This window comes from Bombus flavifrons, chromosome 1, assembly GCF_040668555.2.
Source record: "Bombus flavifrons isolate JBK064 chromosome 1, iyBomFlav1_principal, whole genome shotgun sequence".
Classification (NCBI taxonomy): Eukaryota; Metazoa; Arthropoda; class Insecta; order Hymenoptera; family Apidae; genus Bombus; species Bombus flavifrons.
The window spans coordinates 13,433,879-13,459,006 of record NC_138442.1 but is presented as its reverse complement, the minus strand read 5'-3'; the positions used below and the strand labels follow the sequence as shown (position 1 = coordinate 13,459,006).

At 42.5% G+C, this 25,128-nt stretch overlaps 1 protein-coding gene and 1 long non-coding RNA gene across 7 annotated transcripts in view; one reads left to right on the top strand and one right to left on the bottom strand.

Annotated features, from left to right (window-relative positions):
* The window catches only part of Pdk1 (Phosphoinositide-dependent kinase 1), a 407,060-nt gene that overhangs the window by 249,071 nt on the left and 132,861 nt on the right, over positions 1-25,128 (top strand). For 2 of the 5 annotated variants that reach the window (XM_069129151.1, XM_069129067.1), the window contains one exon: positions 24,581-24,628. The exons of 2 other annotated variants lie outside the window; for them this stretch is intronic. In XM_069129151.1, the coding sequence (XP_068985252.1) occupies positions 24,581-24,628 (48 nt within the window). Of the gene's footprint in view, positions 1-20,966; positions 21,041-24,580; positions 24,629-25,128 lie in introns of those variants that run through there. One more of the 5 variants, XM_069129721.1, reaches the window with a different exon arrangement.
* LOC138189057 (uncharacterized) overlaps positions 1-25,128 on the bottom strand; it is a 64,608-nt gene that overhangs the window by 6,735 nt on the left and 32,745 nt on the right. The gene's annotated exons all lie outside the window — the stretch shown is intronic.

Genomic DNA, 25,128 nt, shown 5'->3' with positions numbered 1-25,128 from the left:
TTAATCCTTGCATCAGGCGTTCACGGTCTACCGGCTGTGGTTTTGAAAAACGCGCGGTTTTGCGAGCGTGACCGGCATTTCTGAATGGAACTGCGTTTCGTGTGGCCTTCTGTTCCTTTCAAAATGAGCCGGGGCCACGTTCTGCGGCGACGCGATAAGTGCGACCGATAAAGAAGAGAATGCAGTGGCCGGATTTCTCGTCCCGTTGGAAATTCCATAAACCACCGGATTCGGCAACACGTACTCCTCTGAGACGAAATGACCAGGTAGAACTCGCAATTCGTCCGGATTATTGTAAATATTTCCCCAATTTACGCCAATTGCCGCTCTGTTTTGCCTCGTGACGCTTGAAAACGGGGTTGAACGAAGTTTGTGGTTCGTTTGCGAGTAAATCTCTGGTAGTAAGCCCGAGACGGGCTTTGAGAACTTTTCATCGTCTGCTTGCAAGAATAAGTCGAGGTATTTAGTTTTGTACACAGGCTCGCGAAGGCGTTCGAACACTTTGTTAGAGTTTCAGTAAAATAAATTAAATCTCATAAAAGAGAAAAATTAAATTCCGAGCAAATGTTTCCCTAAACCTATTAGAATGGCCGTCAACCATCGAGCTAAATAGACAGAGAAATATAGCCTAAACGAATCCGAAAATAAATATCACGACACGGCAGTCCGTAATAAACGGAATCAACGATGTTACCTACGGATTATCCTCGTGCATCTGTCGCAAATTACCAACTGGCTAAGACAAAAGATTTATTTCCATCGGTGTCCTTAATTACGTCGTGCGGTAATCCAATAACAGTTCTCTGACGTCCGAAGTCACGCTAATCGTGCCTTGAATTCGTGTCAACTTGCTCGCAAAGGGGTAGAATGATGGAAAACGCGCGGCTCCCTTCGAGAGTGAAAAATGGGACAGGAAGAATGCAAAAGAAATATAGACAGAAAATATTTCACTTGTTTATTTAAATAAAGATGGAGTAAAAAGAAGATTGCTTAGAAAGAAAATAAATAACTTGAGGAATATGCAAAGAAAGAAATAATCATTCAGTTCGAAAGTGGAAGATATCTGCAGAGAGAAAACAAGAAATCTGGAAGAATAGCCGATAAGAATGGCATTCTATCGACGAGTAATCGAGCCATTTACTCAGAGAAAGAGAAACGAAGGGAAGCAAAAGGAAGAAATAAGAGAAACACGAGGATTGTCAGAACTGTCACGAAGCAGGGATAGCAAGCGTACCGATACGCCATTATCGTGTTATTAAAGCGTCATTAGCGCGCGATACGTAAAGCAAAGAAGCAGGAAGCGATGATGTTTGCTATTTAAAATCTAATCAAGCCATCTGCGAAACGCTATCTGTAATTACGATTGTCTTGCGATCTGGGAGTGACGCCAAACCGATGATTGACTCGCGTCGTCTCATTTCAACCGGCTTCGACTCGCTTTGCTTCGTTCCGAACGTTCCACGCGTCGTACCGCTTCGAATCGTTCCACCACGAACAAATTAAATCAACGAGGAAAGTTGAAGAGAATACCGCGTTAGTTCAAGGCGGAAGAAAAGTCAAAGAGGAGAGAAAAAAGTGCGAAGAAAAGGAGAAAGCGAGGAAAGGGAACAAGGATGCAAATACTTTTTGAAACCCAGCTCACAGATGGCAAGGTGTTTGCGTTGAACACGGAGGTCGCGCAATTATACGGCGGTGATTAAGGTCGTGGCATTTTGTAAGAGGCCATTAAGGAAAGTTTGAATAATCTGCTCGCGTTAAAGATTTACCGGGCGTGCGTCGCGTTGCGACGTATTCGTTATCGCGAATTTTTGCTTTATTTTCCTCTTCGCGTGCGCGGTATAATACGCTTCGTCGCCCCTGCTTTGATAAATATCAGCTGTTCCTGCAGCATACCGAGCATTACCAAATTATCGAATTCATATTCCAATCAAACTTTTCCAACTTTATTCTTCCTTAAGTAGATAAATATCATTTCTTTGAGTTTTGCTCTACTCATTCGCCACGATCGAATAACTCCAAGATCGTCTTAACTTCTTAAAACATTCTGAAAAATCGGCAGGGCGGTTTCCAAAGAGAATAACGCACGGCAAGTAAGGGTGGTGTTCGCGTGTGGCCTGGCTAAATGAAAAACAAACGGAAGAAACGAGCGTGGTCGCGCATTCCTGCGACGATTAAGGTGCGCGCTCGTTTGGTCTGATTAAACAGGTCGAGCAGCAGCAACGCGATAGAGAGTGGAGCTGGAAAACGAGGCTGCTCCAATATTGACTCGCCGTGTTTGGGCCCCTTTAAGGGACTGATTACGACACTCGCGCACATGCACACACATGCCACTTAGGAATTTTCACGGAGCCCGTGTCGCGCTCCGATATATCTTTAATTCCACGGCTTTTCACCACTTTGGTCCCTTTGCGTGCATTTGATGTTTCGAAGTTTGAGTAGCAGGTACCTAATGGGTTTCCAAAAAAATGTATGCTTTGAATTCTGTGAGACGTCTACCTTTCATTGGAATTCCCGTCGAATTTTTATACCTAAATGTCGCTCCAGTTTGAACACACAAAACAGACTTTTAACTTGTTTTAAGAAAAACATCAAACTTCAAACGAGATATCTTACATATCAACAATGTCCTTTTATATTTTCTGTAATCTTGACAATGTTTTAACGAAGGTAAGATAATATTCCTGACAGAGTTAAAAGGAAATCATGCTTGCTGTAAATGTTTAAAATGAATTTATCACCATTGGTCACATTGTTACTTTTTATCACCGTGGACCGTTCGACCGATAAAAAAAGTCAGCATAAGTATTTCCAAAGTTTTCAATTTCGAGGTAAACAGCCTCGTTTCCAAGTATAGCGAACGGACGAGGCTGGTGGCTTGCCGATCGATCCGAAATTGCCAGATTTCGCCGGTAAGCGCAATTTACAACGCGATACAGTAATTTTGCACCATTACCGCGATCGTAGCGGCGTATATTTTAGTAAAAGAACCCGTGCGGGCTGTTTGACGTCGTAGCACGATACAAAGTGATCAATCGGGCAAGTGGTTTCTGGAATGCGATTCGTTTCCTCCTTTCGGTAATGGGAGTTTACAGAAATCTTCGTGCATTTACAAACTCTTTGCTGGACGTAAGAAATCTTGAAAGCCATCTCGATACTGCGATACAATACTGCGTCGTTTCGTTTCGATGCCGGGGCACCGCTGCGTTTAATCTTCGCAGAACCGATAGCGGGCAAGACGATTTATTAAATTCCAGCGCGATTGTTGCGATTGATATCGTACAGGTACTCGCTTTATCTCTAGATTATCGTTGTTTTTCTTTCCTTTTGCGTCATCGCATGAAGTTTCATTTTCCTCTACTTTTATTTTCTTTTTCGTATTTGTTTTCTCTCAAGGACTAAAAAACGCGATTTGCGTCATTAACAATCGAGTTCTGAGAATATGTCGATTCCACAGTGCCATGTTCCCTCCTATGTTGAGATTACAAATATTTTTCGACAAAAATCTCGCTTACATGGTAACATGTAACGAACGGCAGCCTGTAATTTACTCGGAGCGAAACTTCCGGATCGCGTGTCTGTAACTTTCAGCGACCTACCACCCTCACACACGCCGTTATATTCTTTATTTCTGTTATTTCGCTTCTATTATACCATCAGCGCCCTACTTCATTTAAATGCTTATATTACAATTTTTTCTAATTTCTAAATTGTGTCCTATTTTCAATCTTTAATAGCAATGAAGTACACAGCATCTAACTGGTCTTATATTTTTTAGTCGTTCTTTAAGATATAAACTATTAAATGCAGTGTGATTGAAGGCCTGTAAATTCTTATAAGCCATCATTATCTTTGAAAACACATAACCCAAACAGATTCGAATCTACAACGTCTAGTAAATTTACCTGTGACATTAACAAGACTTAATATAAGTATATAAGGGTATACTTTACAACACAAGAAGCAACTAAGAATCGAAAGTTGAAATTGTTGGCGTGAAAAGTTCAACACATAATGGCATGGTCGACGATAACAGCAACGGTATTCGCGTGCTTCGTCAGCTGTCGTCGAGGTGGACGTCGTGACACGACACGCTAAAATGTGTCGGTTCATTCTCATTTGACATAAAAGGCTTTAGGCCACGGTGCGCATTCGATAACGGAATACGCGCGTACGCGTCGTGAGAAAACGGTGATAATAGCAACGCGCCGTTGCACGTGTTTAGTGATGCACCTCTGCGTACGTACGAGCGTATGCCTACTGATATCCGGCCGATGATACACGAATGCCCAACAAAACGCACTGCTTTTTGTCCTCGTCCACCTAATCGAGACATTATAACGCTTTACGTCATTATATCGACAATAAGCGCAGTTTCTGTCATCGTCCGTGTCCCTTGTGATCGAAGCTTGCGTAATCTCTGATCGGCAGAAGATTGATTGGAATTTGAATTTTTAACCGTAACTTAAGTTTAAACTTGATATCTGGGTGTAAAATTTTTAACCAACACTTACTTGAAAAACAGAGCAGTTCATTTTTAGTCGCGCGTAAATGCCAACAGCATGCTAGATACATTGAACACGCAAGATTTCATCTGTTGTCCTGTAAACGAGCAATGCGCGCGTATTTCGGCCGCTCTACCAAAGCCTCTCGAAAATTTCCACGATCCTCGTGTTCTACGCTCTTCTCGCCCATTGTGTCGTTTGTTTAACCGCGAACGTGCGTCAATTCTTCGTGTAATTCCACCGACCTGTTATGTGTCTCATGTATATGCATGCACGGCAAATTCTGCATTTTAATCGCGATTTCGCGGCTGTCTGAAAATCGTGTTCGAAGAACGGATTCATAATCGCCACTAGGATACGTCTTCTAACGTTCAAAATATCACAACCGGTCTCATGTATTTTCTCCGTTGAAAATTATATGAAACGTACGAGTCGTTAACATGCTTTTAAATCGATCGTGCTGTTTGCTAAAGAGACTGTTATTCCACAAGGCCAAATGAGTCGTAAAGAATTAAATTTTCCAGCGTGTGAGGTCATAATAATCGGTAATCGAACGAACGTCGGATCTAAAACTCACACGCAATGTTCCATTACGAAACTAACATGAAGAAATCTGCGACTTTCGCTGATTCGGTTGACATTTTGTTCGACACACGTGCAATCGATCTTAGAACAAATTCACCCATTAATCACCCAGTTACCCTCGCTGTCAATTACATAACGTCATCGTCGCAGAACTTCGCGGAGATTGCTGAACCTTCGGTTCGACCTTCACATTCACCGTGTTAATGAGATTCAAACGATCGCAGACAGGGAATACCTGGTTAGATTTATATCTCGCTCGTTTAATACGTTTCCTCAATCTGTACGTGAGTCGCACCGAAATTGCTGTGATATCTTGCGTCGACTTCCATCGGATCGTAAATCTTCGCGGATTTATACCTTGAATTTAGATAACGTCCATTTTCAATTCCTCGATGGCGTGCGCCTTCATCGCTGGATCGCTCATTAATCACGCATCATTCGCGAACGAGAAATTGAAGCTAATAAGTTTGCTGCTTAGCTTTGTAATGTTTAGGACTTCCACTACTTTCCATTTAACAATCTGTTCCGTTTTAAAAGAACGTTTTCGTTTTGTATACGATACGATCTATTTTAAGTAGTCAGAGGACCTTTGGGAGTATATCGAAGGTTGCAACACTCAGTAACGTCGAATTTGACCAAAGTTACAACGTTTGACCCGTACAGCGGCTAATATTCAAAATTGTCACGAGTCTGTGGACCTGTTCTATTTAGACGGAAATCGAGTACCACAATGTGTATTAATTTTCGTAAATGTTTCGTGCCGAGTGTTTGCGTTTTACGTAGAACAGTACGTAACAAGCTTGGAAACTGTAATTAAAGTTCGTCCTCTGAATGGAAATGGTAGTTTCCTCCACTTAAGCATTCAGCTGTGCTAATCGAAGAAAACTCTCGGAATTATAATTATTTCCTCAAAATATCTCAATTTCGATAAACGAACGAAAGATAACGATCGATACAAATCAGTTCCTTCAAGCAGGTACAAAGCGGATGATCAAAGAGTTTCGTCGAATCGATCCAGATTGAATCCGATTTGTCGAGGAGAGCCAGAGATTAATTGATTGGAGAAGGAAATGGGCGAGTCATCGAACCGATGCGAATCGAGAGAAGTCGGGCAAAGTAAAGTACTCGATCGTGTCCGATCGAAATTCGAGGCTTCCTTTTGTAACGGAGGCCAGGTAAAGAGGTGCCTTGGGTATCGGTGCCGTTCAACAGGTGGTTCACGATTGTCATCACACATGTGCGGATTAACCAGCTCCTCTGCCTCTCTCTCTCTCTCTCTCTTTTTCTTCATCTCTGTAGCTCGCCTCTCTTTCCAGCGATACGGTTTACGTAGACACGGAGCAGGAGTACGCACACATTCAGGTTCGCCTATTTGTCAGGCACACGAATGCGAGCCGAGCTATCGGTGTACAGGAAGCGGCAGGCAGGGAGCTTACCGCGACGATGGGTTGCTCGAGAAGGTGAGCATATGTAAGGTTCAAAATGTAAGTACATTCAAGAGGTCCTTGCCTTTGCGCCCCGTCATTGGACACCAGTTGCTCGAAGCACATCGTCAACGCCGGCAAAGCCCCGCGCTCTAGCTAAGATCGCGGGATAAAGCGAAAGCGTTCAAGGATGCCACTGGCCTCTCCGCATAATTGCCTCAGTTAACCTCGCCTTCGCGCTCGATACTCTCGTCTTTTCGAATTTCGAATACCGCGAATCTACGTTCAATTGTTTCGTCATTGGCTCGAAGAGAGTTTCGGCTACACACGGAATATTTTTAAGCCAATTCTTAAGTACGATTATTTGTTCAGAAGTGGAGGAGGGTTATTGATTTTGTGTCGATGCCTAAATTACACCGTTTGCCCACATATCGTTGAACATTGTAGGAAAACGATGAGACGAGTGGACATTTAAATTCTCGTTAAAGACCATTTCTAATTGATGCTGGTCCTAACGCCACCTAATTAGGGAACCACTTCTCGTAAAGGAAACCTTTAATGGACGGTTTAGACTTATTAACCCTTTCGCTATTGCGAACGACTATGGTCGCTTGCCACGAAACGCTCTTCGTGTACTGTGGCATACTTGGCTTGCGCGCCGTAAAACGATCTTTGTATTAGATACCACGAGCAATATTAGTATTACTCGTATACTAAGACAGAAGGTATTCATTTTGAAATGAATCGATGATGTTTGCACGAAATCTTACGAAGTCACGCTATCGATCGTTATTAAAGTTAGGTGGACCCAATTTACGATTTAATTAGTAAACACACTTTCGTTTATTACAATTGAAGTTACGCTCAATTTATTGCCGATCACGTTATCCATCCATCGTCGAATAACTTCTTCGAGATAATATTTATTCCTTCTAGCACACCAGACGACTTTTCCTCTCGAACGAGTTTCGAGGTTAATCGAAAGGCGACGAGTCTTGGAAAAAGAAAAAAGCCGGCAGTGAGAAGGTGGTGGCGACAGATGTCTCGCGGGGCTGACTCGAAGGTGGAAAAACACGAGTTAATTCGACCGCGTGGATCGGACGTAACGCGCGCGAGAGCACTTTCCGCGGAAAATGGGAATACCCGGGAAGCAACGGAGCGAGTGGCCCGGTAATTGTGAGTCGGCTTCCTCCTTGGGGGAACAGGGAGCGTGCCACGGAAAAACGATGCCCCCGGGCCCGGTAATCGATTTCAATTAGCGAAACTGCCGTACCCAAGGACATTCCTCCGAGTACCGTTTACATCGAGAGGGCCTCGGGCCACCGATCGGCCAACCTCCCTACACTCTCGTTCGTCGATTTTAATTGGCAAAATTCCCGAAATGCCTGGACGGTGCTCGTGGCTGCTGTTCGCCGCCGGCTCCACCCTCGAAATCGTCGCGAAATCGAAAGCAATCGGACCACGATACGAAGGATTTCGCCCAGGACTGACTGCCTCCAGTGAAATACGTTAAATATTCCTCGGGGAAATTTTACTTTCTTTCCACGGTTGATGTGAACGAAGGAGAGACATAAGACGAGAGAGACAGACGGCTATGAACTGTGAAACGATCGAGAAGCTAAAAGTCTCGATACAATGTAGCTAATCGAAAGAATATCGACGTAGATAGATACCTTTCTATCTTTGTCGATGGATGACATATTCATTCGAACATGCACTGATAAGCATGACCCAAGCGTAAGACTAGATACGAGCGTACGGTCTTTGTGTTGATTGTATTTGATAATAGTCCTGGTTGCGAGGTTTTGAAAGAAACAGTCATTTCTGATATCAAATGAAATCAAAGAAACAATACTGATAATGAGAATTCTGTTGCTTACAAAAGGGCTGATAAAGATAACAGAAGTCAAGCTCGTAGACTTCCACTTTTCTAGCTTCCCAGGGTGTACCTGACATGTTACATAGAGAAACGTGCTACAAAGGAATCCATTATGACCTTTCATATCTCCACAGAGATTCGAGTTATCTCGTACCGATTATTGTCAAAGATCGTTAATGAATATCTTTCTTATTCTTGTCTAAAAAGTTATGGAAAAAATCACGAGGAAAGAAATATGTGCCAACGGAGACGTGGCTTAGCCCTTGAAGGATTAATCGTTGATACAGCATTCGAGCTTTGATTCTGTTGTACAAAGATAATCAACATCGGGGATGCACCGAAGAGTTTTCATCGCGATGCAATTACATCGTATATTGCTTGTTTCTGTAACTTCTCTTTGACAGCGAGATTATTGATTTTTCGACGATTTGTATCTACATTTCCTTCACGGATGATGGTTCGATTAATGAAGGATTCGTGTAATGATAAAGAAACACGCGTTACGCTGTTGCAAAGCGAATAATTATCTGATCGAGAGATACTCAACTTTCAAACAATTCTTAAAAAATGTTACTACTTTCAATCACCCACTTTATTCTATTCATCCGATCATTCTTTTATTTCAATAATGGGTGACAGATATATTATCGAGTTAAACCAATACATTTCTCATTCCAACCACAACAGAACGCTATTCTTTCACCGCGATAATTAACCCCTACGCTCGTTTGTTTTCTGAAATGAATGAAGCAAATCGATCAGGAGTAGCTCGCAATGCTCGCCGTAAACCCGAGCAAACACCATTGTCACGACAATTTCGAACGTGGTACGGATGACTGCAGCGGGTTTGCGTGCGAAAAATTAAACAACACCTCCCTTCGTTGCGTTGGCCCGAGGGCAGGAACAAAACGTTTCTTGGTAAACAAAGAAAACGTCTGTTTCTTATTTCTCCTTTTTTTTCACCCCTTTTGCGTATCCCTTTGAAGAGTCGCCGCCCCGGGGAAGAGAATCTCACTCGCCGCTCCTCTCCGTGCCTCGCGATAAGCTCGTCCGGTAATTGTCATCACGAACGAACAAGGCTTTCGGAAGCTACGTAATCGCCTCGCGAACCAGCTTGTCGTTGGAAGATCGTCGAAGAAAACCAACCGTAAGTTCCATCAACGCGACCCGTCTGGTCGACATCTTGGAAAAATCAATGGTCCGTTTAGTTTTGGCGAATCGAATGTTTTCAAGGTTTCGCGTAATCTTAGCGTTGTTGAGAAATATGTAATTTAAAAATTTAAATTTTGTCGGATGTTTTTCTGTTTAACGTTCTTTCATTTTCGTGAACTATGCCAAGATATCGTGTTGGAAGTTTGTGTGCAAGTTTTGAGCCTACGGAGAGACATATCTCGTTTAAAACTAAACTTTACGGTTCAATTTATCAAATTCTGCTCCTTCACATCTAGTGTCTGAACAAAGTTCATATTCAAAGTTCCCTGTAGCACGGCGAACAAAGACATTGTCGACATTAACATCTTCAAACTTTTATGGTTAAAGGTGTGGTACTGCGATAACAAAATATGGAAATTAAGAAGAAATTTTCAACATTTTGCTTCTCTGTAATCGAGCAATTTGCGTAACAGGAAAAGGTATTTATATAAAAACTAAAATTAATTTCAACGGCTGACAGTGACACCCGATCCATCCGCGAGTTGAAACTGTATGAGAGAAAGGAACGATGGCTCCATTAGGACAAATTATCCAGAAGCTAAATCCAGACTGTGACGTAACGTCGTTGAAATTTACAAGAAAAAGCCACCAATCTCGTTGTCTCGGCGAGGATCCGTTCCAACGGAATGTTCCACGATTTGAATTCAAGTCCAGACCTCTTCCCCTTCTCGCCGTGGTTCGTCGTTTTCCTCCCGATTTCTTCTCCGCTGCAGCGAACTGCTAATTTCGACCAGACGTAAACAACCGCTTAATACATTAATGATTTTCTTCGAATGTTTTATCGTGGTGCGTCAGTTTCCTTATTTTAGTTGTTATATTAGCTAATTATCGCTCGATGATATTTTCCTTGTTTTCTCTACGTGAGCTATTTTCTTGGAATATGTTTATAGAATACAGAAAATACGATAAATAACACTTTTGAGAGATACGAATCGTCCAGTTGAATAGGTAGATACGTCGTTGACGAAGTGTTACCTCGAAAAAAAGAAATTAAGTATTCTAATGTCAACCGTATTGTACGTTCGGGAAGCTCCTCTGCAATAAGAGAGCATTATTAATGAAATATTTACGGGGTCATGGTATAATCACGATGCAAATTTATTACCCACCGTCGATAAGCTTCGCGGTTTCCACATTTGCAATTAGTATCGATATTAATGAATTATTGGTACGCCGCGTCGTTGAAAATTAAAATGAGCGCGGGTTTTTACCGTTTTATCGCTCGAGGCGATCTCTCGGCTCGATAGCTTTATTCATTGTTATAGATATCGACCAGGCATTACAAAAACTGGCATCGACAATTAGTCTTCGTAAAGAGATATTTCACTCACGATGGTTTTCCTATTCGCGTGTTCTGGTATATTTCAATCGTAACGTATCGGTAAACGTTCGCGTATTGCTTGCGCAAAGTCCTTGATTCCATAGAATTCTTGATAATTTCGTTTAGATCGTTCAGGCGAAGGGGCGACGTTCAAGCAATGCAACAAACGCAATCTTTGCGCCCATGGAACCGATAAACGAAATAAAATATTGGAAAATCTCATGCATATCCTGTAACGTCGTGCAAACTTGATTGCAAGGGCGGAAGACTCAGTTTGGTTCACCGACTCCAAAACGAATCTAAACCTTTTCAGGAAGGTCTAACTTCGTTTCTTCGACTCCCGATCAAATTTTCGACCATCGATCGTCCCTTCCTAGAAATCAAATTCCTTTACGCATCCTGTAAATCTTCTACTTTCTACGATCGACCTTCCTCAACATGCTTCTCCGCAGAAATGATTTCCAATTGGACGCAAGATCCATTAAAAAGGAGGTTCTCGTAGCGATCGTACGACGAGAAAATGGCAGGGATGATCGAGGAAAAATTAGAGAATCGCGTGAGGTGCATTCACGAAAGTGGGAAAACACGGGCATTGCGAAAAGATGGGACGAATGACCGAATAATTTCAGGAGAGAAAGAAAAATGGATGGTGAGGGACAGAGAAATGGCAGGGAAAGAGGACGAATGGAATGAAAATAGGGAAACTTGTGCTCGCGAAACTTTCTTCCAAAGTTCTCCACTATAGTCGATGGTCGAGGTAAATGGTATTAGAGATGCTCGATACGGAATTATTGTCGAGATCGTTTGAAATTATCACGCTATCGATGTCACAGCCATTCTGATTCGTTTATCTCGCGAATTCATTTTCCGGCTTTTCTTTTTCTCCTTTGTTGTCTGGTGTCTCGAACGAACGCAAACAACAACAACCAGGTTTTCCACGATGATCCAGCTGAATAGCGAACGCGTTCTCACTTATTTTTGTCAACCCAAGTGCATATAAACGAGCGAATGATACGTTATCAACGCGTACGCACGGTACTGAGACGTTCCGGCTGATAAGATTAACCCAAAGCTAAGCAGTCGTTTCGTGTTTTGTTTATAGAATGGGAAACCACGCGAAACGCGATTGCGGGCTTCGTTTACTTTTATGATTTGTATTCGTTCCCGCATAACTGCATAATGTCACTTTCTATAGACCCGCGCATTTCTACTTTCACTTCTCTACGTATTTACAGGCGCGCGCGCGCGCGAACACAAGAGCGAGCACGAGCAAGCGTTACTCCAGTTTCGTCGCGAATTTCTCCGCTTGGTTTCCAATCGTTCGCGACCGAAACGAAACCGCGGTTAATCGTCGATCCGACGTCGATTAAACGGCATCTCGAACGAATTTCACCGGTTTCTATTCTTAATTACCGAACAATAATATCGTTTGCCGTTCGATGGTTCACGTTTCGTGAAAGGCACTGCGAACACGACGCCCGATATACACGACTCGTAGTCAGAAATATCCAATACTTTTGAATCTCGTGGAATGCGAAGTTCTCGTTGAAGCTAAATATTCCTTTCAACCTTTTTCGACGGACTGGATAAACCGGTTGCTCTTTCGAGTGTGGAAGAAAGTTGCAAGTTACATGGATCCAGAACGAAACGAGGCGAGCTTATACGCGACGTTGTTTATTATGAATTTAAAAATAAAATAAATTACGAGCTATTAATTCAGAAAATTGGCCGAGTAATTCCGCTCGTTAATCATTATTATTCCCGGACAGAAATAAACGCACCGTTATCGTCGAAAATAAAACTTCTATTCTCGTTGCATCCATGTTTCCACGAACAAACGTGCGTGTAAAACCAATCGACCACTCGAGCCCATGGAGGGGAAAATTCTGCAATATCATTTAACTGCACACTCTGTCACCTTGCCCCTTATCTTTACTTCGCCATATGATTTTGCTTTAAAGACGAAGAATGCAAAACACTGTTTTGGCTTCATTCGTGATCGACCTTGAATTGCCAATTGATTTTGAATATGCAACGAGCTCGAAAAACTACAAGAAAAACAGTGGCTGATCGAGTCACACAGCACGATGCGTGGAGATTGAGCGTGGGCGCCGTTTTTCCAGAGAACAACGTTTTCCAAGAGCGCGCATTCCATCGGTCATCAACACGCCACGGTGACGATAGCGCGACGTACCATGCAAATTAGTTGGCCTGCCAGCAGCCGGATAACGGTCGATTGTATGCAAATGCGATCGGATTCTGACAGCGACGCCCGATCGGATTCTCTTCGATCCGATCGTCGAACAAACTTGGCACCGGATGTCAGCCTCACCGATATTCGACTTACCGTCATCCAAACTCCGTTGGATTTTCGTGATTCTCGGCCTATTCCGGTCTCTGAACTTCGACTCCACAGTTGACCGATGCTCGATTCACGTACTCGACGAATGTTCGACAAGTGGCGGTCAACTCACTTCGAAACTCGTCGTTTCTCGATGAAGTTAAACTACGAAAGACTTGTGGCCGAGAGCGATTACGTAAATGATTATCCAAATACTATTGAAAGACACGTAGAATTGTAGATGTTAGAACGTTGCTGATGAAGTTTGGCCGAGAACGTCAACGAGAATAGGAATGATAGAAATTGTCCAATACTGGATATTAACATACTTTCGATAGACAATTTCACGAAAAATTTAAAATAGAAAGTCTCCGATTTCTACGATAGGACAAAGACAGGAATTTGAAACGATTGTTTCCAAGTATCGTGCTTTGCTGAACAAATCTATTCTTCGACGACAAAACCGAGTATTCTACACCATCTTATATTATACATCTAACGCATAGAACATACGCACGTACATACGACAATCTAGCAACGAAACCGCAATAGTTAGAAACGTCCTTGCTTTAGTAGTCGCCTACGTCTTCTCGCTTGGCCACCTACTCGCAGCCAACCTTATTGTCTCTGAATGCTCTTTCAACCTTCTACGGTCTACGTCACCTACGGCTCCCGGTTGTTGCTTATACGCCCCCATGAGTCTCACTCTTTCTCTACTATTTTAACGACGATACGCACCACGCGTAAAAATGCATCAGGGGATCAGAAACGACGAGGAAGAAAGCGAGAAAAACGCGGGAGGTCCGATAAAAGAGTGGAAGAGGGCGCGCATATCTCTGTCCTCGTTAGTCTATTTACATAATTGCGAGCTTACACAATTCTCTTGTCGTAACTCATTTTTCATGGCGTTTAGGGCAGGCATTACACGGCGACCGGTTGGCTAGATTATTTTATAATGGATGTCGCCGTGAACGCTACTCATGCTGCAAGACATGTTTGCGAGAGGCAAAATAGCACCGGAGGATTCACGGTGAAAATCTATGAAAATTACCCACTCTTTAGCCTTCGATCTAATTTTTCGCCTCGTTGGTTCCTATGCGCCAGTCGATTCCAAATTACCGTTTTCCGTGGAGAATTTAACGTTTGTTAGCGCACCGGTGTAGATGTTTACTCGTCATCCCCTGGAGTAGAACGGTGGTCGAGAATCAAGGAGAAAACGGAGCGGAAATTGTTCGTCTACTTCTACTTTAAACTTTGGCTGAATGGGAATAGTGAGATGGGTTGAAAATTGAAACAGAAAATATTTACATTCATATTAAATTCCTTTGTTATTTGTTACTTGTTTACCGAATCTTATTTGTACAGAGGAATGTCAGTAATTTGTCAATAAGATTGTTTCTTAACAGTGTCGTGTAGACAAACATCGGTAAACATTTATCCAGTTCTGTAATCTACCACCGATTCCATCCTTATCGGTTCCACGGTGAAATAATGGAACTTCGTTTATATATCAACAGAGCGTCAGCAGTTAGCTATGTCGGAGTTATCTTTTAAAACCAACGGTCGATCTCATTAACGCATCGATATCCAATCGTATACGTCCGATCTATTCGTTTACCAGAAAAGGAAGTTTATAGAAGGAAAAGTAGTTGGTCGAATAAAATGACTCGGAAGGTCCACCAAGAAGAGTTTCAGTGGCAGACGTTTCTCGCGGTGTCAGCGATCGATACATCGTAAAAGGAGAGCAAGAAAGTGGAAGAGTCGGGTTCCAGAGAATTAATCGCTGCAGAAAAGTTCCAGCGTGGTTGTTTGCAGATTTTCCGGGCGTGCTAACGAGCCGCGAACTCGGTCCTGAAATTAAACGAGTGGAATCCCCGAATGGCCGACTGAAACGAGCCAATAGCGCGAACGATCGACCTGTCTGTCGATCCTCGGCAACCCGCAAACGCTGCTCTGTAAAAACAATTGCGGAAATTTACGACTAGTAACTTTTACGCGTACGCGCGTTTCCCGCTTTTCGAGCCTTCGATGTTGTTGTTTTGCTGCTAAGATCGAGGTCTCGATTAATTGGCAAAAGAAGAAAGGAAATTTAATAACATTTAGATACTCGAGTAATGGAATTCTGTAATTTCTGTGAATATTTAGAGTCGAAGAACGCGATGTTCGATTACAGAAATCGCGCGTGCGTTTCAAGTTAATTTGCCGATTTAACAGTCGCGCTATCACGCTACTTGTTGCGATCCGGAATTCCAGTTGAACGTTATGTAATAAGCGTCAATCGGTTCTGCTTTTCTGGATATCATTATGCAGGAATGTTGCATAGCAGAAGCATGGCCAACTTCGGCCCCGGAATACGTTTGCATAAATTATCGTGGAATTCGTTACTAATTAATTCTTTGAAATCGTTCATACATAATAGATTTCTTTCTAGTCGAAGTCTCGAAATGTCGCTCGATCGTTTATAACAGAACTTCCGGAAAATTTTCCAATTGAAAGCCGTACAAAGGTTTGCGTCATATTCCATGTTGTTACCTATGGTGGTTCGTTCGTTGGTTGTACTAATCCTGCACACCCGACGACAACTGCTACCAATGGAGGAATATCATTCTGGGATCATCGGCTTGACGTCCTATTGGAAAATTCTGTAATCCAGATGTTAATCGAAAGGAATCATAAGTAATTAAGTTCCGTTGACGTTCGTCGTTGATCGCGTCACGAATCCTCGGATATTATTTCGATGACGCGTGAATTGCAAATCAGGCTGCGAACGTCTTGAATATTTTCAAGCATATTTTAATAATGATATCGGAAATATCGCCCGGTTCTGAAACAAAGAATCCTACTGCGTCTCTATAGACCTGCTAATCGAAACAAAAATATACGACTTTAGGTACTTTTACGCGCAAAACAAACGCATCTTATCGATATAAATAGAGTCGATAAGATCGATCGTATCGCCACATGAATTATATCGGTATAATAAATCGAGTGAACAGAGATCAGGTGAAAAAGTACGGGATCCACGCGAAACATCATATTTAAGAAACATAGGGTCAAAGCTGAGAGACGGAAGAAAGAAGAAGGGTCTCAGTAGTTGACTCAGTGGTCAAAATATTTGCGCGAATATTTGCGTAGCACGCGTCGCGATCAAAACACTTTAATCTCCCGTTTTATACGGTGCTTTCTAACTGACTGGTATCGGGCAAAGTGCACCAGTGGTCGTCGAACAATAAAGATCTTATCGCGTTGATCCCGACACGTCACTTTTCATGACGATCATGGCCAGCGATATCTCGCGGCGATAGCGGCTTTGTTGGTCTATTAGTTGATGTATTATCGAGAGGCACGAGCACGAACGGCTTCAACGAAATTAATTTCCCGAGCGATTTTGCACGATAATTGCCGCTCGACGATGAGCGTTTGTCATCAACGTTTGCCATGACGTTCGCTCTCTATCGATAGCTGTAGCGGAATATCAGCAAAGTCGTAACTAGCAAGACCATTATGTTCGTCTTATCTATACGCATAGCGACGAAATTACTACGTTAAATTACGATGACTGGCAGAAAAGGAGATTGAAATCGTCGTGAGATTCCAGATTCAGATTGTTGTCATACGCTTTCAAAGAAATTACCTTGGAATGCGATAAACCAATGCTCTGGATCAAATCTCAGTCATCATTGTGCAACAGTATATAAATTTCTCTAGTCTATGAGCTACAAATAAAAATACTTGACTGTAGATAATTTTTCAGGGACTTGTCAGAAGTTCCAGAGTCATCCTACTAAACGCTAGTAACCACAATCTGCGATTAACACTTAGGTATCAACAAGCACACGATACGACATGCACACGAGGAACGTGCAACGCGTTCCATGTAGAATCAAAATCAGGAGTTGAACATGCAACGCAGATGATTTGTCTACGAAATTACGATTCACCGTAGTCTGAAATTCATTGATTGGAAATACCGTATTGTAATCGTCAATAAATCGACTGGAACCGGTTTCGTTGTTGGATGATTTATCATTTCGAAATAATCGTTGGATCTCTCTTAATTTTCACTTCTCTTCTTCCTATGTCTTCATACATCTCTGACAGTTTTCTTGTTGGATCGAAGATCAATCCTCGACCGTGACGTTGATAAGCCCACTGGTATAACATTTTTTAGTCCGAAAACAACTCGACCGTCGCAACAAATTTAGATCATGATTCTCCTTTCAAATATTCGCTTCTAATCTGAAAGTCTCGGTTGTTTTTGTTTTTGCACGGTGACTGATCGATTTATCAGGTGGGCTAATACCTCCAATTACTAGAACGACGATTGTCGAAAAAGCGATTAGCTCGAATCGAGGAATGCTCGCGGTTATCATCGCCAAACTCTCGCGTTGTTGTTCTTCACGTGACAACGCGAATCGCCTTTTTCATCCTTTGCGATCCCCCCCTCCCCATTTTTTATTTTCTTCCACCGTTTCGTTTCTACTTTACCATTTCTCGAAGGTGCAATTCATTTCTCGAAGGAGAACGGTTTTGCTGGTTCCAGAAGATGGCGAATTACGCACGCGTTTTCCGCTTTGACCATTGCAATTACGTACCTCGTTCGTATTACGGCTAATTAATTACGTAATTATTCATAAGCAAGATGCTAGTGATAAATAATATATCTACAGTTATTGCTGCATCATTCGCATTGTTACCGTAGAAGAAATATACATAACGGCGGCCGCAACGAACAAAGGACGGATCGAAAAGAGCGTGATTTACGTTTGACCGCGGATCGCGGTTTCACAAGAATCATCGTAAATTATTCCGCCAGAGGGGAAAAAGCACTTCGTGTAATTACGTCTATAAATATACGAGAATTATCTGCCTCTCCGTTTGCATAATTTCTGCGTTTACAATTTTGTCGCGCGATCGGATATATGTACACACGGATCGGACATCTGCGTTCCCTCCTTTTTCCTCGCTCTTCAAATATCCTGGCGAATAAACATCGGAGATCTCGCGCAGCAGATAATGAAAGCTAATAACGAGGAAATTTACGGCGCGATCGAACATCGTCGACGAGAATCGCCAGAAATTCTGCTCCTTGAACGCTTCCTCGAAAGTAATCGATGTCACATGAATTATTTACGACTCGAAACGTCGATTACCGCAATCGTGCTAAAAATAAGAGACATTTGATATCTCTATCTACGAATCTATCTAGGAATTAGCTGTGATTCGAGAAATCGATATCTCTGGATTACCGAATTCCCCGTACTACGACGAATGTGAGAAACACGTGAATTTATAGCTTCCTTTGTGACTTTATTTTCCACCTCTTTATCCGCGATCACCACGAATTTCTGTATCCTTCGGTGCAACCCCGTAAAAAGATATTCGAAGGGTGTGCTGCAACCGAAGCGAACATGCGATTTCAAGAAAATTTTACCGACAGACCGAACAGATAGCCAGCCACGGTAAAAAGCAAGACTCCGTGCGAGGCGGTAGAACGGCCGATGGGCTTGAAATATTTTTCGGTCACGGCGGTCGACGCAACAGGTGCACACCCGCTTCTGGCCTCCATTAAAGTGTTTACACGGAGACAAGAACTTTGAACCGTCCGGTTTAATCTCTTAAGCGCTTCCCGGACACCGGACGCGGCCAGAGGGGAGAAAGCGGATCCCAATGGAGGATGCCAATTATCGGGGAATATTTATGAATTACGTCATCGGTGGCTCTCCAACCATGTGATGTATCGTTCCAATGACTCAGTCAACGATCCCATCAAGGACCGCGTTCTATCCGGAAAAACTGGTAGAAAAAAAAACACGACGCGTCGCCTCTTAACGTTCCTCCAGTTCTCTGAACTTAAATCTCTCGATTTCTTTGTGTTTTTCCACATTCGCTTTTCCTTGTTTTCTATATTTTTTTTACATCTGCTTTAACGGTTCCTCTTCGTCTCTTTTTAACGTATTCGTACACGGATGTTTGTTTTCGCGACCGGGCCATGAATCGAGCAAAAATCTCGGCTTTCTATTTTTGGCACACCATCCATGACCCCTTCTGTCGTGTTTTCACCTCGTCTGCTCGTTTACGGAATATTCTTGAATATCGAGTACACTGTGACGCGTTCATTTCTGGATATTTTGACGCGCTTAAGTGTGTCTAAAATATTTGGGTATACTTTAAGCGGACCGATAGCTGGCTTGTCAAAAATGTTTAACGAGGCATTTGCGCCTGCCGACGTTGCCTTATGTTTGAATAGCATGCTCGTCGGTATTTAAACTTATCTTCGTCTCGTTCGGCCAGTTAAATATTTTTCAATCTTCGCCCTGTGTATGACTGGCCGATAATCTGGCCAACTACGATAAAATTTTCTGCCTTATCGCCTGAAATATATCCGCCCCTTTTTCGTTTACTGTCGAAAATGGGCGGTGTAATTTAAATGCTTCGCTCGTAAATCATCCCTAAAAGTTCTAACTGAATCATAAGTTTCAAATAATATCTTCTCTGTTAAGTATTTCCATCGGTTTCTCCTTTTGTTTCGTTAAAGACTTTTCCTCGCGCTAATAATCGACGTTTGTTTCATTCGCCAAGGTGAAAGCAACATTGTCGCTGCAACTCGTTTGATCTTACTGTTCCAAAGTTCCAAACGCGTTTCAACTCGCGTTTCTCTGAAGTGTCTTTACCGACGTGCGTCATTGCAGCAAACAGAGGATGGAAAACAACATGTTTGGCCTTCATTGTTCTGGCGTTTTACAAAGAACCAGTCGAAAATAAACTTTGTCCGTCTTGAAGTATTAATGCTGGCAAAAACTGTCATTAGCATATGGTATATTAATCGCTGTTAAAATAAATCTATGTACTTTTGAATTCTACCTATCCAAAAACATAATAAGACAACGATCAGGGGTACTCGATCAATCTCAGTGCTTCGATTCTAAACGTTGCTCCACAATTTACTTCAAACAGTAGGTAGACATTGTTATTTCGATTTAAGAATCGAGAATGCTAAACATAATCCGCAGAATCTTCGGCCCCAGGATTTTTTTCCCTCGTCATGAAGTTGATCCAAGGCGGACTAGTGCAGGCAGTTGGTTATCGATCACGCGACACATGTCAGTCTAGACAGATTGACACGGTAACCTATCGGTTAGCCAATAATACTGAAACCTTAGCGGGTCGCGACGACATGTTCCGCAGCCTGTAGTACACCTCAGCTATGCTAAGTTGCGTGAACAACCAATCTGTCAAGCCAATGCTGAATTTCCGGCAATAATGGGGAAGCCTTACTCGCAGTTCCTTCGCCATGAAAGGAGGGATACTGTTAGACACCGTAGCGATCCGTTCGTTGTGGCGAATAATTTGACGGATCGTTTTCGCGCGGCGAAACGTCACGCGAGGGTAGTTTTCGTCGAAATAGATTCGACGATTGCGGAAAATAATTTACGGCACACAAACTAGTCACTATGGCGATGATGGATACGTAGGCTGAACGTAGTCTGTTGCGATTTTTCGTTGATTATTCGGGGTGGGATTCTAGCGAGGAATAGGGGTTGGCTGCGTAATTGCATTTACTCGAAGATTAGACGCGTATTTTCGTAAAGCGTAGCGATTGTAAATGAATGAGCATCGTTCTTCTATCGTTGTTTCGCGACTTTGTTGTCTTTGTATAACGATAACATATAATCAAATACTTTTTGCGACAGCTTTCAGTTGAAGTGCGACTCGTGACAACAAAGTTGGCCCTCCGAGGAACGTTGGTACATCGAATCTTGGAAATGAAATTGCGTGAGTTGATTAATTTCGATCTCGTACTTGATGTACTAACAATTCGTCACTTTCGTCAGAACCTTTCACAAACCTCTCTGTCGAAGCTATTTATATTTATCTGCATAGGTTCTTTCAAAATTGACTAACATTCAAACTAACAAATCATCCATTGAAACGACAAATTATTGAACCGCGGAATTTCCATTAGCAGATCGGAAATTAATTTTGTCAAATTTCTAAATGTCTGGGTAAAAATAGTCCATTGCTTTTTCTCCCCTTTACCTATCAAAACGTGTCTCTTCAGTTAGAAGTCGATCCTGACCAATACGCAGAAAGCTGTTCCCCGTTCTGGTCTTCGCTGGAAATCACGGCGGTCGTTGTCTCGTAGATCCACGCTCTCTTTGCTCTTTGCTCGTGGTCCGATGCTGAAATTCGAGTGCCTCCGGCTGCCGCGGTTCATTCATCATCCCGCGCAACGGAATCCACATAAGTGGAACACCTTTCATCCATCACGTCTCCACCGCCGCGCCGGCCTCCGAGCACGGCCAGACGGCTTCATCCGATTATCCGGATCCGCGGGCCTCGATCTTTATTTCGACCGTGTCCGCTTTCTCCACCGCGCGCGCACATGCGTTGTTAGCTCCCTCCAGAGGCGTTTACGTGTATTCGCTAAGGTTCTCCAGAGTCTACCGCATAGATCATCGGGATTCTTCGTAGGATGGTTTCATTAGCAGCCAAGATTAGTGGAGAATTCATCGAACTCTGGTTCGTCGTTAAGCTCGTGTTTAATTTTTTCTAGTATTTGATGTGTATCAAGATTGATTTATTATCGCGACGCTTCTAGACTGTTTTGTGTTTGTTGCGAATTTTAATGAACCGTATGGTAATTAAGGTATCCATCTTTCTTTCTTCGGTTGCTTTGGATAGCGAGTAGTTTTAACGAGGTCGATTCTTTTGCGCTTTTTCTGCATTTTTATCGTGGCCTGATATTTTCTGGTGCAACGTCGTTACCGAAGTTCTGTTCTACCGCTGGCCAATACCGCGGCTCGAAGTGCCGTTGATGAGTTGCAAAATTGTTTTATCCGTAGAACCGAAGTCGACTTCAATAACGTGTAGCAGCTCTCCGCTTTCGTTTCTAGTAGAATTTGTTTTCGATAAGATTGATTTATCGTCCGCGATTCTTGCCATTGTTTCAGCTTTCGCTCGAGAAGATTGATAGTTTTCGAAGAAATGGCTGCAACTTCTTCTTCCACCGATGTACACTAGACGTTTTTCGTTGTAACATTAAAGTAACAATGCTTCTGCAGAATCATTAAAAATGCAAAGGAATGAACGAGTCTTCCACGAGTCGTTTGTCATCCGGTAAATTGCAACCGTCGAAAAATTCGCCGCCGTGGCGCCCGCGTTTGCAACTCGTAAAATAAACACCTATTTTCTCCGCTCGAGGACGAATAAATCTATCGACGGAGCCGATCATCGGATAAAGCCGGCAGCGATAATTAATTTTCTTGCAATCGGATCCTCGACACGTTCGCAACCCGCTTCTCTACCGTAGAATTATTTGCATAAGTGAAACCAGTTGCGAAAGATAACGCGCAAGGGTACATCTAGGAATCGGTGTCCGTGTCGCATTCGAGGAACACGCCAGGTCTCGTTTCAAACATTTTTCACGACAATGGCTGACGAATAGAGTCTCGTAAACATAGTCTCGTAAATAGGGATGAGCGATTCACCTATCGTTCTTCAGATTCGAAAAAATTTGAAACAGTAACGCGTAGAATCAAACATACGATAAACACTTGTTATTCAAGTTATAGTATCACGCCAGAATAATTTACTTATAATTCTCAATGAGAATTGATTGTAAAATTCTTCCAAATAAAAAAAAAAAGAAAAAAAAAAGTAACGCGTGATCTGAGACAAAGAATTAACGAGATACTTCAAATTTTTCTTTTTTGAATACGAAAGGTTCTCGAGCTTTCGCCTACAGAATAAGTAAATTCATCTGTGTCGTTTAATGTACCGTGATAACACTGTAATTAGATTTCTAAGAATTACGTCATCAGCTCGTAGCCTTAAAAGTTATATGTTTGGAATGTAAAGAGGGTCAAGCAGTGAAAACACAGACGTGGAGAGTAAGCAAACGAGGAAGTTTCGGATATACATCGAACCGAGGTCGGGAAGGTGTCTAAAATCAGAGGAAAACGCGCACAGTTGTGTTTTCTTTCCGCGAATTCGTGTTCCCCGAAAGCGGTGCGATCTTTTACAACGAGGTCAAGACTTTAGAGTGGCGTTCATCGAGAGCCACTCAATTTACGCAATCTCGCGTCCGACAAACGAGCGGCCAATTTTTTCCGGGAAGCCATTCGCGCGGTGATTTACGAAAGCCACACGGCGGGCGGTTAAACGCGCGCGGCCACATCGTTTGCCCATGCAAATCAATTTTTAGACGCGGCCACATTTACCGCGTCGCAAAAGCGGCAGTTGTTCCTTGAAAAAATCTTGTTTTTTCCGTGGAATTGTAGCTACGGATAAAATGAAATCTTTTGAAATCTGTTGAAAATTGTATCCAGAAAAACAGAAGAAATAAATACCGATCTCTAACAGAAAAACGTTTTGTAAATGGCTCCAACGCCTTATTTTCTTCCTCGATGCTTACACCATTGAGTCATTGACACGTTATTCAAGAAGTTTCAGACCATTTCAACGAAGCTGGGAACGATTTCGAGCCGATTTGTCCAAGCTGTTCCTGTTTGAGATCCGCGAACCGGTCCGCGAAATCGGTTCCCGAAATCTTAGCGTTCCGCGAACCACCGTAAATCCGTTTATTGCGCGTTGCCTCGCCTTATTATCTGCCCACACAGCCGCACCGAAAATACATTCCAGGCCATTCCTTACCACTTTGAATCGCGTTCAGTTGCGTCGAATTGCGCCGCGCTTGCGTCCGCCGCGATCCTTATTTGCACGCACTCACGGATCCTCCGCGGGTGTCTAGTTGCGACTCGATGAAACACGACTAAACGCTTTGCTGAAAGGATAGGTATTTACAGTGTAAACTACTATGGTCAGGGCAAAAGCAAATTTTGATCACTTTTTATTGTCTTGAAACAGTAGCGCGTCACAAATCCCACTACTTCAATTTCTATGATAACTTTATTTAATAAGACTTCTACTACGTTTACGCATGATAAGATAGGAATCTTTAGAAGCGATGGACTTAGATTAAGTCCCTTGATTTTAGCCTACTGTATTTGTTAAGTTATTTGGTATTGAAGATCCTAGTTAAAATATACCCGTTCTACCATTCACACTTAAATTTACCGCTATGGTCTCTTCGAAGCTATAATGAATTTTCTTAAACGAAAGGTAAGTTTCACCATCTCTCACTTAAACCACAATCATAAACCACAGCGTAAGTTCATCGACTAACCCCAAATAAACAGAATTCGTTCACGCTTCTCAATCAGAATCTCTGTTCGATTTTCTTTCAATTTCCTTTCCTTTCTTTCCTAACACAGTAATATCTAATTTATCACGTTCTTCTGTTCTTCCTTTCAGGATTCCGACGCGGACAGCGATTCTAACGTTGCATGTAATTCCGTGATCGTAAGTAGAGCCCAGGCTACTTTATTTCCGCGTTGTCCCTTCCGAGGTAAATTTTTTTTTTTTTTATTTAGTTGTTTACATTCACAATTTGTCCGATTTGGACATTTGGTAGAATTTTTTGACTGACCGAGGTAAATGTCGAACATTTCCCCGAGGATCGGTTCGAGAAAACGTGCTAGATAAAAGAGCGAACGCGAGAAAACTAGTCACGTTTGCTCGAGCAGACTGTATAGGGTTTACTTATTTACCTTTACTGTACAATCGTGTGCGTTGATATTGAAAAACGTGGCTTCTCGAAAGCCGCAAAATGAACGCACGTGTCGCCAAGAGGACAAATTCCAAGGTATCGCCTTTATTCTTTACCTCGTCCTCCAAGATTTCACTAAGGATCGTGATTTTTGCAAATTCTACAAAGTCTACGAGCTTATTGCACGAATAAGGCGACGGCGATAAGGTGTCTTTTTATACGAATATAATAAAATTATTAAAAAAATTAATAG